Genomic DNA, 19,735 nt, shown 5'->3' with positions numbered 1-19,735 from the left:
CTTTGAGTCTGGCTTACTTCAGTTAATATGATTTTTTCTAAGTCTTTCCATTTCCTAACAAATGGGGCGATGTCATTCTTTCTGACAGCAGCATAGAATTCCATTGTGTACAAATACCACAATTTGTTGATCCACTCATCAACTGAGGGACATCTAGGTTGGTTCCATATCTTTGCTATGGTGAATAGTGCTGCAATGAACATTGTTGTGCTAGTGGATTTAGTATGCCCTTGTTTCTGGATGGTTGGGTAAATGCCAAGTAGTGGAATTGCTGGGTCACAGGGGAGTTCTATGTTTAGTCTTTTGAGAAACTGCCACACTGCTTTCCATAGTGGTTGAACGAGTTTGCACTCCCACCAACAGTGTAGTAGTTGGAGTTCATTTTTTAAAAATATCATTTTTATATGATCTTATGCACATAGCTATTGAATCTTTGTGATCCTCTCCTAAGAATAGCCTACTTTGGCCTCACTGGGTGAATGTCTAGAAGCCTGTATAATTTATCATGTCCAAGTATATTATTTTTGTCTTTTACCATCCAGTGTGTTTACTTGTAGATTTGTAGGCACATTCTAGCTTTCTTTCTCCCTCTCTTTAGTTTTCCTTGAGAGTTAAATGAATTTCTCTAGTGGTGTATTCTTATTCTATACTTACTAGTTTTGGCTTATTTATTACTGATTTTTGCTTTGTGGTTATCACGAGGATTACAAAAACATTGAATACAACAATCTTTTTGGAAGTGACAACCGCAGGACATGATCATAGAGACAACAGAAACAAAGCTGGTTAAAGTGACTCCTGCCTGTAAATCTAGCTATTCAGGAGGCTGAAATATGAGGACTGTGGTTTGAAGCTAGCTGGGGCAGAAAAGTCTGTGAGACTCTTATCTCTAATAAATGGTCAAAAACAAAACCAAACCAGAAGTGGTGTTGTGGCTCAGGTGGTGAAGTGTTAGCCTTGGGCACAAAGAGGTTTAGGGACAGCAACCAGGACTGCTTTTGAGTTTGAGTTGCAGGACTGGCAAAACAACTGTCGGGGTTTTTAGTTCTTTGTCCCTCCGGACCCGCAAGAGGGATAGAGAGAACACACTCCGACCAAGACGAGGCTGAGAAAGGAAAGGGCCGGCTGGCATTCTGCACCCAGCCCTCCCTTGCCAGAGGGAGGACAATCAGATGCTCCAGGGAGACTTGTCAAGGCAAGAACTCATTTATTGTGGAAGTACATTTGGCTAATATAGGATGCAGGAGCCAATCAGGACAAAGGCAGGCAGGGCCAGCAGAGGTACTCTCATTGAGGACCGTTCAGCTAACATCAGCATAAAGGTGAGCAGGGCCAGGGGAGGATGCAACCACATCCATGCCTTCCAACCAGGTGGCGGGCACCATCTCAGCCAGGTGTGGTCCCAAGCCATTTCCCTGATGTGACGCGCCCCACAAACAACAACAACATCAAAACAACAAAAAACAGAGGCCAGGAGTTTAGCCTACTGGAAGCGTGCTTGCCTAGCATGCACGAAGACCTGGGTTCAATTCCTCGGTACCACATACACAGAAAAAGCCAGAAGTGGTACTGTGGCTCAAATGGTAGGACTCTAGCTTGGAGAAAACCCAAGGACAGTGCTCAGGCCCAGAGCTCAATCCCAGGACTGCAGGAAAAAAAAAAGTCACTCCCCCACAACCAAAAAGCCAAAAAAAATCAAATCAAATCAAAACTAAACTAAACTAAACTAGAAACAAATGAACAAGAGGAAATAGACCTGCTAAAAATCCTATAGTTACATTCATGAAAGAAACAGCAAACTGCACACCAGAACAAATTTATATAACATTCCATTCAATAGCTAGAGAATATGAAGTTGTATTTTTTATGGGGGGGGTCATGGGGCTTGAACTTGGCCTGGGCATTGTCCCTGAGCTCTTTAGCTCAAGGCCACTGCCCTACCCTTGAGCCAAGCCCCAATTTCCATTTTCTAGAGGCTAACTGGAGATAAGATCTTAGGTCCTTTTGTGCAGGGGCTGGCTTTGAGCCAAGATCCTCAGATATCAGCCTCCTGAGAAGCTAGGATTACAGGTGTGAGCTACCATGCTCCGCAGAATGTGAAGTTTTTTAAATCAATACTCAGTATGTTATCTATGGTAGAAAATCAGAGAGGCCATATAGTAACAAATTTTACAAAGCTGAAATCAATTTACAAAGCTGAAATCAACATATCAAAAACAGGAGAAGCTATAGACACTATGCAAAAACTTGCTTCTGAAAAACTAATATACTGAGGTAGAAATCAAGAAGGAAATTTAAAAAATGCCAAAATAAATGAAACTGGAGAACAGTATACCAAAACCTGCTGGGGGACTCAGCGTCAAATTAATAGCCGTCAATACCCATAATAAACTGGTAGAAAGAGATCTGACAGCCCATTCTGATATTTCAAGTATTAGAGCAAATAAAAATCAAACAAATCCTAAATTAGAAGGATGTAAATAATAAAGACCAGAGCAGAAACAAATGAAATGGAAACTAAAAGAGACCTAGAGAAGATGAATAAAATGAAGAGCTGGTTCTTCAAAAAGATAAACAAAACAGATAAAGCTTTAAGCAGACTGGAAAAGGAAAAAGAAGAACCAAATTTATCAAATCAAAGATGAGATGGGAAAAATTATACCATAGAAACAAATAAGATCAACTAATAATTGGGAGGGGTTTGGGGGAGGGAAACGGGGACAAAAACATGAGATGGGGTATCAATGTGCAAGAAGTAATGCACCTACTACCTAACAATGTAACTGTAACCCCTCTATACATTATCCTGACAATAAAATTTTAAAAAAGAGATCAATTGAGAACAAATAAGATAATTAGATACCAATAAGCCAACGCATTTCAAAATACAGAAGAAATGAACAAATCTATTCAATCATGAATGAATCATGAAGCAATAGGAAAACTCAATGGATCAATAAAAGATGAGATTGGATCAGTAATAAATGTCTCTTTCAATGAAAAACCCTGAAGCAGACAAATTCCTCACTGAATTGTACCATTTAAGGAAACACTCGTACCACATTGTCCTTTTTTCAAGAAATAAAAAGAGGAAGAATTATTCACAGTGTGTGGTGCTGACCTAACTGATACCAAAATCAGATAAGAACATAACAAAATGGAAAACCCCAGGCCAGTGTTCTCTATGAATGCATAAGTAAAATTCAACTAATTTTAGCAAATTGAATCCAACAGCATATGCTAGGTAGATGAGTGAATGATCATTTAATTACAACTCTTGATCTACATATTCAATATGATAAATTGCCCACCACCTCCATCCACTGAAAGCTCATACTAGAGTTCAAAATCAGGCTCCTTAACTCTCCCCATTCCCAATGATCAGGATCAGTACAGTTCTCTTAATATTTTAAACATCAATATGAGACCCTTATCTCAGATTAACCAGTGAGATGCCAAAGCAGAGCACTGGTTCAAGTGATAGAGTACATGGCTTGAGTGAGAAAGTTAAGTGAGAGCAATAGCCCTGAGTTGAATCCCTAGTACCAGTGTGAGTATGCGTGTACACACACACACACACACACACACACACACACACACACACACACACACACAAAGGTAAAATGTTCTTCATAAAGTTGGTTACAGCTGAGAATGATTGCAGCCTCCTGAGTAGCTAGGATTACAGGAGTGGGACACCAGCACACAGCCTTGCTCAGTATTCTTAATCCTCTCTGGAACTGAATCCTGGCAGGCTATTTGCCAGGTAATTCCTATGGAATCCAATCCCTGGAAAGGGGGAGAAGAAGGACTGTTTCTAGGTCACATTAGCCCAGAAGTCTCATCACTGAAGTCTAGTGTTGGTAAGACCACCAGCATCTCCAGCTCTAGGAATGCTGTGGCAAAGCTGGCTCCTCTGTCTCTCTGCTAAAATGGGATAAGATGTCCAAGTCAAGGACATAGACTCGAGTCAGGAATTATTCAAAACTTTGTGTAAGTTTCATTTGAATCCAGGTCAGCTGAATTGGGTTAACAGGAGATAGAGACTGTCTTCTACAAAGGCAGACAGCAAAGCTGACGTCTGGGTTTCAATGATGCCCTCCATCACTGCCAAAGAGTAGAAGAAGAAAGCAGCATTTATGGTGCCATGTCTGTGGTATTCATTGAATAACAGTGGGTTTTGTTGAAAGGATCATTTCTGGTCAGTCCTTCATACCAAATAGTCCCAATTGGGGTAGAGTATGGGAGATGTAAAGTCAAGAATGAGGGGAAGCTCACGTGGTTTCTGAGTATGAGGGAAACCTATAGTGCAGGGTGGCGGTGGAGCCATGCACGTCCCACTTAGAGAGAAGTCATGACCATGCTATCACTGGGTAGAAGGTAAAAATACTTTCCCACACGTGTATCTTGTCCTTGTGTGGGACAAGGGAGAGGTGTAGGCATGGGTGTGAGTTCTGTGGTAAATGTATCTTTCCTTAGGAATACAGTGGCTTTAATGATCTGCATTGTGTCCCCTCAAATGGTGAGCCATTTTATACCTTGAGGAAAAAGAATATGAAGGGGACTTTAAGACATTTCATCACAAGCACAGTGTCTTAACTGTGAGTATGTCCTCTGTTATGGACTGAGTTTACTTGTTTGAGTTAAAATGACAAAATAACTTGTGATCATAATGCATGGCCCTTCAATCATCTAATTTTACATAATGACTAGAAAGCACAATGGCTAAATACATCTCAAGTTGGCTTCCATCTGTCTGTACCTTTTTGTGCATTACCTATGGTATGTGATAAGGGATTTCAGTCTATGAACTTCATTTGGTTGCACATTGTCCTTAGAAGCAGAACTTGATCTGGGTTTTATTTTAATAAATTTCTACAAATAAGTCCAGAGCGAGGAAAGTTTTAGAAGATGAACAGGGAAGGAGCCCAGTGAATAAGATGAAGGAGCTGTTATAGACTGAGAAGGGACTCTGGGGAAGTAACTGGGGAGGATTTGAAGGACTTTACAGTCTACATAAGATTGTGAAAGTATGGAAAGCGATATTCATCCCATAAGTGATATCTCTGATCCTCACAGTGTATAGGTTTTATCATAATTAAAAAGTGCAAAAGCCCAAAAAAAGTCCTTATGAACATTTTAAAAGTAAGTATAGTGAAATACATATATGTGAAAACTTAGCTTTATTAAGCAAAAGTGTAAAATGTATCTGGGAAAGAGTTGAAAAATTAGGCAGTCCAAAAGAAGGGGGAATCTTGAAAACATATCCCTTATATATCAGATCCTTCTTAGTTTCTTAAATTTTTTTGTTGATTCGTACTATAAAGGTGACGTACCAAGGAGTTATATAAGTCAGGCAATGAATACATTTATTTCTGGACAATTCCCCCCCCCCCATTCCCAGTTTTCCCCTCCCATTCCCACTCACAACCCAGTGTCTAGTGAGTACTGCTACTGCTTTGCCCACCCTTTGTCTCTCCAAATCTGTGTCCTTCTCCTCACCCCTTACCCTCCCAAAGACAGATAAATGAACAAGCAAGGCAACAAGATGAGAAAACAAAAACAATGGCAATGAACAACAAGATCTCTTGTTTCCATTTCCTGGAGTTCACTTCTATATCTCGTACTTTTTTATATTTAACATACTATATTGTATACATAATATATTGCACATATATTATAAATTGAACATATATTATATAGAGTATATTTGTATATACACAATTATAATAATATACATTATACTATTAATATATTGTATATTTTTGTATATTGTGTATATATGTATATATCAATGTAGCTTCCCAGAATCTTGAAAAGACATTTAATCACACAGATCATTATACTAAGGAGAAAAAAAATATCACATGATTCCTTAATAAGATTTCTCATTTTCTACCACCCTTTTTTATTTTTCTTTAGTGCTTTTGAAAACACAGGGTAGAGCTCACTTTGGCAGCACATATACTAAAATTGGAACGATACAGAGAAGATTAGCATGGCCCCTGCGCAAGGATGACACGCAAATTCATGAAGCGTTCCATATGTTTGTAACAACAACAACAAAAGGCACATCTTTTCATTAAATAGTTGTAAAACACCAATTAGCAAAAGTCAATAAGTAACTACATAAGGCCAAAAAAAGATAAATAAATAATTAAGGGAAGCACAAAATTATTTACAGATTACTAATGAGGCTTATATTGAACTGGAGATGTTTGTCTTCCCAGTTGTACTGGGGTGAGGGGCGGGAGATTGGGAAGAAGAGCGTGAGCCAATGTGTAAAACAAAGGGCTTCTCAGGTAGCAACCGTGTACACAGTATACTGACAATACTGCTACCTAATTGCCCCAGACTTCTCAAGATCAACAGCACTTCTTCAATAAAATTTAAATGTTTTACATGCAATTTTTAAGTCAGTTTGTATAATACAAAACTTGTACATATCTGATAGTCTTCACTAGCATCACCTTCATCTAAATACCAGTTAGCTGATCATCCTGCTTTTCCTCCAAAAAGATCAAGAAATTTGCATCTCAAATACACCTGCACATGCATAGGTGCACGTGTGTGCACACACACAGCAAAATTTAAAACAGCAATGCACACAGAACAAGACTACTGTCTACTTCACTGTACATAAGGAAATGTTTACAAAGAAAATTAAAATCTACAAAAATAAAAAACTCTTCATTTTGAAAAAAAAAGAAAACACAGGGTAAAGCAAGTATTATTAATTCATTTATTATGCCATCTGCCCTAGGCCAGAAAGCATATTTTATAGACCAGAAGTTTAACATTTCTTTTGATCTGATATAAGTATGATCTCTGATAAATGATTAAAACTATCACAGGGGGGAAAAATCCTTGGTAAATCTCATTAGAAATTACTCAGAGTTTTCACTAATTATTTTTTTAATCTTGATTTTGGGGGGGGCACTGAGAGAAACTGACTAACGTGGTCTTTATATAAAAATCAACAATAAGAACAACAAAAGGAAGATTAGAATTGGTAGCTGCCTTCTGTTTACATTCATTTGCCTGCAAACTGCTGATTTTCATTTTGTCACCCAATTAATCATTAAACAATTGCTGCAATTATGCAAAGATCAGCAACAATATTATTTCAGTGATTTTTTTTGAAGCAGATGAACTTCACGTGCTCCCAAATCTATCTTCAGCTGCAAATGGTCAATTAGTGGTACAATAAATTAAGTCTTGCAGAATGAATCATTGCCTAGTGAGACTGTGACTCTCTTGTTACCATTACATAAGGGACCAGGAAGGAAAGAAAAAAGAAATTCAAATGGTTTTTGCCAATCTCTTAACAAGTTCAAATTAAGGTCACTTTCCTGTCTTATTACTCTAAGTCAGACACAGACTACTAAAAAAATGTATATACTTTAGCCCTTACTGCATCTAGTAGAAAAAAATTAACACGTTCTCTTGGTGTTCTTAAATCTCTTGCTTTCTTAATCCCTGATGCATTTGTGTCCCTTGCTCTCAGGAGAGACCCCACCCTCCTGGTGTCTCTTTCCACCCCACCCGTCACTTTTTCTCGCACCACTGCACCCACCAGGGTATTTGCGTATTGCTCCCTAGGGAGGAGCTTTCCTGCAAGTCCAGTATAAACACTGAGTGATTAAACTTGCCATGACCAGGACTCCTCAGTTCATCTTCTCAAAATGAGGTGCCCTGTTCAGCTCCTGGCGCTGCTAATGCTCCTGATCTCTGGTAAGAGCAGTGGGAAATGAGGGAGACGGGGAGGGAGAATGGTTTCCCCATTTCTTTTATGCATGTGTGAGATCTACTGCCTCCTCTTCACCAAGCAGAGTGTGTTGTTGAAGTCTGTAAGGGTGAGAATGATCCCAGAGGGAACTAGAAACTGTGCTGTGGTGCAAACTCTAACATGGAGAGAGGAGAGGAGGGGGTAAAGAGACACAGCCCTGTGAATTGCTTCTCCTGGGTTCATCTTTGGAAGTCTCCGGGGAGACTGCAAAAAAGAAAACTAGATTAAAATCAAGATGAGGTATAGCTCCGTGGTAGGGTGTGTGGTTATCATACCTGAGGTTGGAGTTGAATCTCTAGCCTCAAAAGAAAACAACTTCTTTGTAGTAAAAATGTGAAGCAAGCAGATAAAAGCAAATACTGACAATGGAGTTTGTTTATGAGCTGTCCTTCTTTCTTACTATTTCAGGATCCTGTGGAGATACTGTGATGACCCAGACTCCATTCTCTTTGCCTGTCTGTCACTCTTGGAGAGCCAGCCTCCATCTCTTGCAAATCTAGTCGGAGCCTCCTACATAGTAATAAAAGTACTTACTTGTTTCGGTATCTACAGAAGCCAGGCCAGTCTCCACAGCTCCTGATATACTTGGGTTTCACCCGGGCTCCTGGGGTCCCAGACAGGTTCAGTGGCAGTGGGGCAGGAACAGATTTTACACTCACCATCAGCAGAGTGCAGGCTGAGGATACTGGAGTTTACTACTGCAGGCAAGCAACAGAAAATCCCCCACAGTTATACAGTCCTAAACAAAAACTTCTTTGGGTGTGGTGGCCCAGCTGCCACCTGGGATTCTTGTCTGGTGAGTAGCTTGTGTGAGAAGAGGAAAGGGGACGACACTGAGGTATAGGTTGATGCTTACAGTGTGCATGTGTGTGGCTACCGCTCAGACAGCACCACACGGCCAGACCACCTGTAATCAGTCTTGGGCTGCCATTGGCAAGAGCAAGGGGCTGGTCCATAAAGCTGAAGATGGTGATGATGTGACATGATGCTTCATGAGGAGAGGGAGGAAGGAATGATCCAGAGTCTCACCGTGTTCCTTCCATTTTAATTATATTGAATTATCATAAATGCTCGACAAACTTATCTACAACCTTACTTGTTGGGCACCAATTGAAGTTCATCAGTTTTCAGTATATTTTGTTGGATAACATTTCATGATCCCAATTTCCTCCTTTCTAAATTTGAATACTTACATTTCCTCCATGAATACAGCAGAGACATCATTCTTAAACTGAACATCTCTGAGGGCAGGAAATGGAAAATTAATAAAATTCCATTGTTTAGACTTTTGTACATTGATATCATACATGAGGTCTTAATTTTGATACTGTTTGACTTGTACTGAGTTGTGATAGCTGACAGAAAAATGAGCTTCTTCAAACTCCAAGAGATTTTTTTGCCAGTTCTGGGGCTTGAACTTAGGACCTGAGCACTGTCCTTGGACTTTCTCAAGGCTAGAGCTCTACCACTTGAGCCACAGCACCACTTCTGGCCTTATCTATGTATGTGGTACCGAGGAATTGAACCCAGGTCTTTGTGCATGCTAGGCAAGCACTCTACTACTAGGCCAAACTCCTGGCCTCCAAGAGATGAGTCTTAAAAATGAAAAGTACAGACCAGAAAATGCAGAGCACACATGTTTTCAATATGCCTGAAGAAATACATGGAATGACATATGCAGATTACTTTTATTTTAAGGTAAGGATGCAAGACTATGCTAACTACAGGAATGCGAGTGTGAAGGACATACAGAGATGTCAGCTACCATTGACTTAGTGATTTCATTCAGTGTGTTCTGGTGAGAGTGTGATGGCTGTCAATGCTGCCAGTGCAGGAAAAAGTCTGGTGTGTTTCTTGTGAACAATGAATGAGGAAGGGACAGCGACCTGGCTCCCAGATACAACTTGCCTCTCTGCAGAATTCGCAGGACAGCGTCGATGTTCAGTGACGTTCCTGTACAAAGACATGCGAGGCTCTGGCATGGAGTTTCACACCCCTTATCACAGCCAACTGCTTTCTGCTTCAAGAGTTAGACCCACACAGCTGGGTTTAGGAACATGCTGCACTCAGTGCCATGTTAACCAGAAAGTCCAGATAGTGCTAGAGCTCAAGGACAGTACATAGATCCTGAGTTCAAGCTCTAGGACTAATAAATTAAAGTGTTTGAGAGAACAGTTAAAAAAAATCCAGAAGTGGGATTTAGCCTAGTTGTAGAGTGCTTGCTTAGCGATCGTGAAGACCTGGGTTTGATTCCTCAGTACCGTTTACATAGAAAAAGCCGATGGGGAGCTGTGGCTCAAGTGGTAGAGCTCTAGCCTTGAGAAAGCCCAAGGACAGTGTTCAGGCCCTGAGTTCAAGCCAGCACTGGAAAAAAATTCCAAAAGGAATGGGGTCCAGAGTTTGGCCTAGTGGGGTACGGTGCTTGCCTAGCATGCACAAAGACCCAGGTTCGGTTCCTTGGTACTGCCTACATAGAAAAAGCTGAAAGTGATGCTGTGGCTCACATGGTAGAGCTCTCGCCTTGAGAAAAACCCAAAGACAGTGCTCAGGCCCTGAGCTCAAGCCCAGGATTGACAAAAAGAAAAAAAATCCAGAAGGGAAAATCATGTGGACTCAATGGATCAGATACCAGTAGAAATTAAATTGTGGGGCCTGGAGTTTGGCCTAGTGGTAGAGTGCTCATCTAACATGCACAAAGACCCAGGTTTGGTTCCTTGGTACTGCCTACATAGGAAAAGCCTGAGATGGTGCTGTGGCTCATGTGGCCCTGAGCTCAAGCCCAAGACTGGTGCAAAAGAAAAAAAAAAAAGGAAGGAAGGAAGAAAGAAAGAGAGAAATTAAATGATGTGGCACTGATGCTCTTTAGCTGAAAAGAGCATTTTTAACATGTTTTACAACACCCCCAAATATTTGACTAGATTTCAATGGATATCAGAGACCTCCTCAACTATTTCAGTTCAGGTGCAGACAGTCCTTGAGGATCAACACCAAAGCCCTTCTCCAGGTAGGCTGGGAGGAAGCCAAGTAGGCTACACGTCCCCTCCCAGAGATAGCCTAATAGTCCTGGACGCAAACTTCCATCGAATTGGATCTCTGGCGCTTTTAATTGGCAGGGCCTGGTACTGTGCCCTTCACACAGATCAAGACATTCCTAGGTGGGTCTTGTGCCCTTTGCTGGGAGCAACAGAGTCTGGTGAACTTCCTCTAAATACTGATGACTTTTAAGTCACTTTGCTCATAAGAGGGGACATTCCCTTCCCCTTTGCTCCTGTTACACTGCTGCCCCCACCTGCTGATTTGCATAGTGCTCCCTAAGGAGGACCTTCGGTTCTAAGTCAGATAAAAGCTCAGCTCTAACCTTATCTTCATTGGTCAGGATGCCCTACTGCATCGTAGTCATGAGGTGCCCTGCTCAGCTCCTGGGACTGCTAATGCTCTGGATCCCAGGTAAGGGGAGAGGGAAATGAGGACCGGAAACTCTAATGGAGGGTGAGCCAGAGGGACAACTGTGTCTCATTTTGTTTCCGTCCATGTGATAGACATGCAGGTCTCATCCTCGAGGATGGGGCAGGTGAGGTTTGGACATGAGGGTGAAGAGCAGTTCATGATGACAGTTAGGCCAAGTATAGAAGGAGGTCTAAGGAGAAATACGTATCTATTTAAAAATATTCAATATTGTTGGAATATGAAACAAAAAGATGAACATGACTAGCGAGTAATGTACAGTGAAAGAAAAATAACAAAAATGCTTCAATTTTCATACATAGCCTTGATTTCTCTCTCATTTTTTAAGGAACCAATGGAGAGATTACGATGTCTCAGTCTCCACTCTCCCTGCCTGTGGCCCTGGGAGAGCCAGCTGCCATCTGCAGGTCTAGTCAGAGCCTCCTGTATTGTAATGGAAGCACCTATTTGCATTGGAACGTGCAGAAGCCAGGCCAGTCTCCACAACTCCTGATCTGTTGGGTTTCCAGCCGAGCACCTGGCATCCCAGACAGGTTTAGTGGGTCACAGGTTTCACACTGATGATCGGCAGGGTGGAAGCTGAGGATGCTGGAGTTTACTACTGCATGCAAGCTGTAGAAAATCCTCCCATAGTGACACACCTCGACACAAAAACCTTCCTTCTTGGTGTGGCCCAGCTGTCCTAATGCAATGCTTATCTGAAGAGCAACACTGCAGGTGCTCTGAGACTGTGCAAGGGGAAGAGGTCATCGATGCGGGAAGACACGTTGCACTATGAGACCTGGGATGAGTAAGCACTAAGGTGTTTTCAGTTTCGAGTACCAGTATCAGAACAGCCCGATAGCCATGATTCATAATCACATTTAACCCAATATGAAAACAAAAAAATTATATGCAAACTGGCATTTTATATACATTAAGCACAAATTAATGAACCACACCCCTTGAAATATTCCAGATTGACTTACACTACTGAACAGTATAACATTTATTCAAGACAACAATAATAGAAAGCCTTCCATCCATAAAAACATAAATACTCTTGTAGGGGAAGGTCAAAGGTGATCAGCTAAATTGAAGTGAATTTGTTCTCATGGTAAAAGTTTAGAAGAACTTTTTCACAGCTAACAGAAGAAATAAATAAGCCATCCTAATTTACCTGAAATTTATCTTATCAGTTGAAAGCTTATATGATTTCCATAATATTGAATAGAGCAAGAATTTACAGAGAACGGAGTTATACACAGCAAAGCTTTACAAGAGGGATTTTTCCTGAGCCACAGCACCACTTCTGGTTTTTGGGTGGTTAATGGGAGGTAAGAATCTCAGAGACTTTCCTGCCCAGGCTGATATCTAACCTCAACCCTCAGATCCCGATCTCCTGATTATAGAGGTGAGCCACCAGTCCCTGGCTTAAAAATTAAAAAAATTTAAAAAGAAATTCTTACCAACAAATACAAGTATCTCCCAATGATGGAGCGTGCAAGGCTGGCATTGCTTATGAAGAAAGAAAGGCACTCTTTTTTTTTCTGTCGATCTTGGAACTTGAACTCTGGACCTGGGCATTGTCCTTGAGCGCTTTAGTTCAAGGCTACCACCCTACCCCTTGAACCACAGTGCCACTTCCAGCTTTCTGGTGGTTAATTGGAGATAAGAGTCTCATGGACTTTTGTGCCTGGGCTGGCTCAGATCTCAGCCTCCTGAGTCGTGGGATTTCAAGCGTGAGCTATGACGCTTGGCTAAGGCATTCTTATACAGACTCAGGGTGCGTTTGCTTCCCATGATTATACAGAACATTCTTTTTTTAATTAAAGAATTTACAGAACATTCTTAATTCACATTTGACTAGTGAACATGGGTCTCTATAGCTTCTGCTCCATGTTGGGAAAACCCTGATGGATCTTTGGTTAGCATGTCACTGCATATAAGAGGTAAGATAAAGAAGACTTTGGTCAAGAGAATAGATTAGTTTAGGGATATATATATATATCTCAACATAATGGAAATTCCTCTTTATTTTTTGCGGGTCATGGGGCTTCGGTTTGGCCTGGGTGCTGTCCCTAAGCTCTTCAGCTCAAGGCTATTGCCCTACCCTGGAGCTTTTCATTTTCTAGAGGTTAACTAGAGATAAGAGTCTCAGGTCCTTTTGTGCCCGGGTTGGCTTTGAACCTTGATCCTCCTGAGTAGCTAGGAGTACAGGTGTGAGCCATTGCGCCCAGCTTGGAAATTCCTCTTTACTCCACTTGGGAAGAAGTGGAATTTGACATTAGAACTTCCTGATTTCAGTGTTAATATCACCTGGTCCTTACATCAGTAAAACACTAGGGGTCACTCAAGTCATATAAGTACAGACATTTTTCCCATTACAACTTCTAGATTAGATTTCACTTACACTTGAAAGCACCTGCGACTCCTACTTCTGATTCTAGTTAATTGAAAGGTTGGGAATATGTGGTTCAAAGTCATCCTGGGCAAAAAGTTCACAAGCACACTTCTAAGCTGATAGAGCTTGACACAGTGGTGTGTACCTGTTATCGTAAGCTGTGTAAGTGGGTGAGATTTTTATTTTTATTTTTTATCCTCTCTGCAAGAGAACTTCCTTGCTAGGCTGGTCCTCTACAGCACAAACCACACCTCCAGCCCAGCTTCTTGAAGGTTAACTGGGATTTCATCATGATCCTGGAGATCTCCAGACTCCTGTGTGGCTAGGAATATAGCCACGAGGCACTGATATCTGACAAATATTACCACGATTATATTTTAAATGTAAGAACTCATGACAGAATTTATATTGCTTCATCATGTGGCCTCAGTCCAAGTTTCCATATTAGATAATTGCAGTAGTAATATTTGGAGCTCCCATAGAGAATTTTCATAATCTTAGTGACCAAAGTAGCAGATGGATTGTATAGTCATAGCTTTGAATGCTGGAAGGGGAAATTAATGTGTCTGTGTAGCTCTGACCTGGCATCCTGTTCTTCTTCATCAGGTTTTGATGGAGGTCTAGTGAAATTTCAGAAGGTTGCCTTATGATAAGTAAACAGTGGATCTACTATTGCTGGTGTAACCTCTGAATCTACATTTAACTGTGGACTCCTTGCTGTGGCTGCTTCACAGATATGCTAGGTGAGACTGATGAAGGTTCTCACTGAGTGCTGCATACATGTACACATTCTTTTTATTTTTTATTGTAATTAGTAAAAGGGTTACATGATATTTGCCAGATAGAAGGTGCATTAATTCACAAACATTGATACCCTTTCACATGTCTTGGTACCCATTTCCCTCCCCCCCCACACTCCCCACCTGTCTTGGTTTTCCCCCCTTCCCTATCAAATTTCAAATATCCAAATACAAATAAATTCAATATATCAGATAACAAAGTGAGATACTATACCAATATGAGATAACCAAGGGACAGCAAAGGAGATGAGAGACAACATAGTACATTAAGGACAACAATCATTCATTATATGGCTTTTGTTTCAATATCCTGGAGGTCCTTTCAATTAGCTTCACATTATATGTCCTTATGTATCAAGGTTTTGCTCTATTGTAGATCTCTGCTAGTAGAGCCCAAGGTTTCTACTGATTATGACGAATGAGAGAAACCATTGAGCCTAAGTTCCTTTGAGTCTGGCTTACTTCACTTAATATGATTTTTTCTAAGTCTTTCCATTTCCTAACAAATGGGGCGATGTCATTCTTTCTGACAGCAGCATAGAATTCCATTGTGTTACATGTACACATTCTGTAGGAAAGGAATTAATAGCTTTGGAGAGAATTTTTCTAAACACAAAACGGCTCACTCTGTCCCATTGTATACAGAGAAATAGAAGCTTGTGATTAATTTGATACACAGTTACCAGGAAGAAGATATGACACTTACTACATTTACTAGCTAGTTGTAAAAATAAGTCCATGGAATTTTATAGTCACATATTTTTTTGCCAGTCCTGGGCTTGAGCTCAGGGCCTGAGCACTGTCCTTGGATTTTCTCAAGGCTAGAACTCTACCACTTGAGCCTTAGCACCATTTCTGGCTTTTTTCTATATATGTGGTACCGAGGAATCGAACCCGGGTCTTCGTGCATGCTAGGCAAGCACTTTAACCACTAGGCCAAACTCCCAGCCCTCTATAGTCACATTTTTAAGTGTAAAAATCTCTGCCATTTTCCACTTTCATTAAAACAGTACTGTGAAATATACGTAATTTCTTAATCTCAATAAAGAAAAAAATGTTACAGGAACACAAAAAAGACTACACTGTCAATGATTTAGTTGGAGAGCCAACTAGAAACCCAAGCGAGTGTCCAGGAAATGAGACACTTAGAAGTCTGTGCTGGAGCTGGTCCTATTGCTGAAACTCCGTAAAAGACAGGTTGAAATTAGAGAAGATGGCAGCTTTCTCTACCCTCAGACATAGCCAGGAGCCTGGATGGACACTAGGCCATCATGATATCCCTACAGTTACCTGCAGTCAGAAATAGACAGTGACCTCACATTGTATCAGTGACAGGCTAATCTATATATGAACACCGTGTGCTTTACACCTTTTGTGAACAGCATTCACCATGTGTGCTGGAATGACCTTTACAGCAGCAGACATACATTCCTCGTCCAGTTTCTCCACTGAGATCCAGCATTCACCATGTGTGCTGGAATGATCTTTACAGCAGCAGACATACATTCCTCGTCCAGTTTCTCCACTGAGATCCAAAGCATGAAGGATGTGAAGAGCTGAAACTCTCCCAGCATCCTAATGATTTTCACTCATCTAATGCTCTCCGGCCCCATACGTGGAGATGTCCATTGTCAATAGAGCGCTAAGCAGCCATGCTGGACACAAGAGCCTGCACAGAAAGAACACCACCACAGCACTATAGTGCACGCACTTCATTTTCATATTTTGCATCTTATGACAATTTTATTTATTGGCATCTGTCATCTATTTCTCAAATATCTTTCTGTTTATCCACCATGAGTCATATTTTGTCCCATCTCAGAATAATTGCATTTGTGATTAACAATCAAAAGGGGTCTGAAAAACAGATTAAAGATTTAAATAATTCTACTTTCTTGAATTCTTTTTCTCTGAAAGTTTGAGCAAGGTAAAACAGTAGCCTGTAAAGCCTGCTTCAAACCATGCGTAAATCAAAAATTCACAGGATAAGGGAGTCATCTGGTCCTCTGCTCCCAAGGGAAAGGCACATTCCCTGCAGGCCCAACTGTGCTATTCTGGTGTGGTTTATGATATCTGGAGACATCATGTCTGCTCTGAGATGCTGAAATCTGGCACAGTTGGGCTCACCCTTCCAGCCCTGCTCATTTGCATGCGCCCAGAGCTCAGCCCCCTGCCCTGAGCACTACTTCAGAGTCTGCCCACACCCTGGGCAGCAGTCAGTCCAGTCAGCACACAGCATGGACATGAGGACCCCTGCTCAGTTCCTGGGGCTCCTGCTGCTCTGCCTCCCAGGTAAGGAAGGACAGTGCTGGGGATTTACTTAGCACATTGATTAGGGGATAATTATTGAATAATAATTATGAATAATAATTATTTTTATATTTCCATGTCAGGTTCCAGATGTGACATCCAGATGACCCAGTCTCCATCCTCCCTGACTGCATCTCCAGGAGACAGAGTCTCCATCACATGCAGGACCAGTCAGGGCATTAACATTTGGTTACACTGGTATCAGCAGAAACCAGGGAAAGCTCCCAAGCTCCTGATATATAAAGCATCCAATTTGGAATCTGGAGTTTCATCCAGGTTCAGTGGCAGTGGATCTGGGACAGAGTTCACTCTCACCATCAGCAGCCTGCAGCCTGAAGATGCGGCCACTTATTTCTGTCAACAGTACTCCTCCCACAGTGACACAAGTCATAACAAAAACTCCCAGGGAAGCAGAAGTGAGAGTCTGGGCTGCCCCCGCTGCTCCCCCTGCTGCTCCCCCTGCTGCCTCCACCTGCTGGCACAGCTTCCCACATGCAGACAGACTCTGCTGGTCACTTGAAGATTTTGGTAGAAAAGATTAGGGACAATGCTCTCCAGTTTACTTCTCTTTCTTGCTCTCAGCCTCAGCAGCATGGCCCTGACAGTGCCTCTCCTGACGTACAAGGAACAGACATCTGACTTACGAGGACTCTGCGATGTGGTATCCAGCTGGATTCACACAGCAAATGGGAAGCTGTGATAGGTCTATTGAAAGGATTTTTAAACAAAAAGGTAAAGTTTTTGTAGCTCATGTGGATTATCAGAGTAAACCCGAGATTCCTACCAATTTCTCATACTTATGGTTAGTTGATTTGGGGGCAAGGGTGTGAAAGCAATGCAATAAAGAAAAGAACATCCGTTAAACAATTAGACATGGAAACTTAGCCTATCTAAGTGCTAATGCCTCTTCCATATATAATATAAAAGAAGACTGTAGATCAAAGAAAATCATTTGGACACAAGTGATTATTAGCTACCTTGGTACACATTCAAAGCTGACATACACAGTCCTTAATCCCATTCCTGGAAATAAATTTCCTGTTCAGCTCTTGTGACGGCCCTCTGCATTCTGGGTCAAGCACAGATGATGTAGGAGATGGAGCTCTGGGCTGTAGAAGCTGAGAGATAGAAGATGATCTCTGGGCTGTTATTCAGTGTATGTTATGTCCATATGTGATGTGCAGTCTTCTGCTCAGTGGTAGAACATCTGCTGCTTACCTACAAGAATGTGGAAGGTTCCTGAAGGAACAAGAACTTCTGCTTTGGAGAAGGCTATCATAGAGAGAGAAAGAGTTGAGGGGAGAGATTGCTGGGCGGGGGTTTGGCCAGTACATGTCTGTCTGTCTATCATTATGTAGGAGACTCACAGTAGATCTGGAGGAGCTGGAGGTGGATTCTCCATAGACGACAGGCAGGGAGAGTGGAATCTGGGTCATCAAAACATCCCTATTGGACCATGAAATAATGGGAGATGAGTGGAAGATGACAGTCAAACTCTAATTATTTTCAGAATAATTTCTACTATTTATTCATTTCAGGATGAAATTTTTAAACAAAAATTGTTAAAGATTAAAGCTTGCCTTTCTTAAGCATCTTGCCTCACATTTTTTTATAACATAGTACATGAGTTTTAAATGAATGAAAACAAATAGAAGTACATAGGAAATTGATAGAAAGGCAGAAGATAAGCAGTAGTACTTGAAGTGGAGAAGGATGAAGGCTGAAGTGTGTGTGTGTGTGTGTGTGTGTGTGTGTGTGTGTGTGTGTCTTTTCCAGTAGTCAACCATGTCACTGAGGTTTTCCTGCTGTATGGATGCTTACTGTAGTTTTGCCCTATCTAACATTTCCCCTCCCTGAAATTTTAACTTCAATACAATTTTTTTTCCATCCCCCAGGCTAGAACTTTGGGTTTGAGTGAGCTCTTCAGCCCAAGACTAGCATTCTACCACTTGAGCCACAGAGACACTTCGGTTTTCTAGTGCTAAATTAGAGATAAGAGTCCCCAGATCAGGCTGGGAGTTTGGCCTAGTGGTTGAGTGCTTGCCTAGCAGGCATGAAGACCCAGGTTTGATTTCTTGATATCACATTTTATTCTACTGGATCTTAAACCCTTATTACAAAGTCAGAATCATGATACTGTTTGTGTTTGGGTGCAGACTCAGGGGTATTATTAAAGTTTAGAGAACAATTTTGGTAATAATTATAGATATATAATATCTTCCATTCTATTTTTCTTTAACTGTATAAATTTAGTTCAATCTGTTTTCCTGGGTAGACATTGTGCAGTTCTAATTAGTCTCAGTATTGCTGTGGGGCTGGTGTCTTGCCAGGGCTCCTGGATGTGTTCTGTGTTGTCTCAAGTTCAGAAAGGCCTCTCAGCTTCTTCCTTCCTAGAAAACAGAGACAGATCTTAAACTCACAAAATAGAATGTATTTGCTCTTGCTCTTCATGGAGCATGGGAGAGAGCTGTTTCCAATGGAGGTGATACTTGTAATCTGGGTCCAGTGGAAAAGGAAGGTAGACAGAAATAAGATGTATGCAGCGGGGCTGGGAGTTTGGCCTAGTGGTAGAGTGCTTGCCTAGCATGCATGAAGACCGGGGTTCGACTCCTCTGTCCCACATACATAGAAAAAAGCCAGAAGTGGTGCTATGGCTCAAGTGGTAGAGCTCTAGCCTTGAGAAAGTCCAAGGACAATGGACAATGCTCACGCCCTGATCCCAAGCCCAGGACTGGCCAAAAAAAAAAAAAGAGGTACGCAGAATCTCTAGTTTGAGGATATCTGGCTCCAAGCTCAGCAGTTGTCTTTTCCTCAGTTCTCACCAAAGAAAAATCTGCCATTTTAGTCAGCTAGATAATCCATTTGAGTGTGGAAGAAATTGGCCACAGGGTGATGTTGTCTTATCTAAATCAGTGAATATAACTCACGGTCCTATCATCATGTTCCCCACCTGTCACTCACCTCAGAGTGATGGCACTCAGGTACGCC

At 41.4% G+C, this 19,735-nt stretch overlaps 1 non-coding gene and 1 gene segment (V, D, J or C); both read left to right on the top strand.

Moving 5' to 3' along the window:
* Positions 1 to 5,943: 5,943 nt before the first annotated feature.
* On the top strand, positions 5,944 to 6,050 carry LOC150060155 (U6 spliceosomal RNA). The gene has a single exon (XR_016536326.1). It is a non-coding gene; the product is annotated as a U6 spliceosomal RNA (small nuclear RNA).
* A 10,624-nt stretch (positions 6,051 to 16,674) lies between these two features.
* LOC150060154 (immunoglobulin kappa variable 1-5-like) lies at positions 16,675 to 17,267 on the top strand. The segment is given in 2 exon segments: positions 16,675 to 16,729; positions 16,831 to 17,267. Coding segments are annotated over 2 exon segments (492 nt in total).
* The last annotated feature ends 2,468 nt before the right edge of the window (positions 17,268 to 19,735 follow it).

This window comes from Megascapheus bottae, chromosome 7 (assembly GCF_031878675.1).
Source record: "Megascapheus bottae isolate mThoBot1 chromosome 7, mThoBot2.hap1, whole genome shotgun sequence".
Lineage (NCBI taxonomy): Eukaryota > Metazoa > Chordata > Mammalia > Rodentia > Geomyidae > Megascapheus > Megascapheus bottae.
Note: the sequence above shows the minus strand (reverse complement) of the source record. Positions and strands in the feature narration are given on the sequence as shown.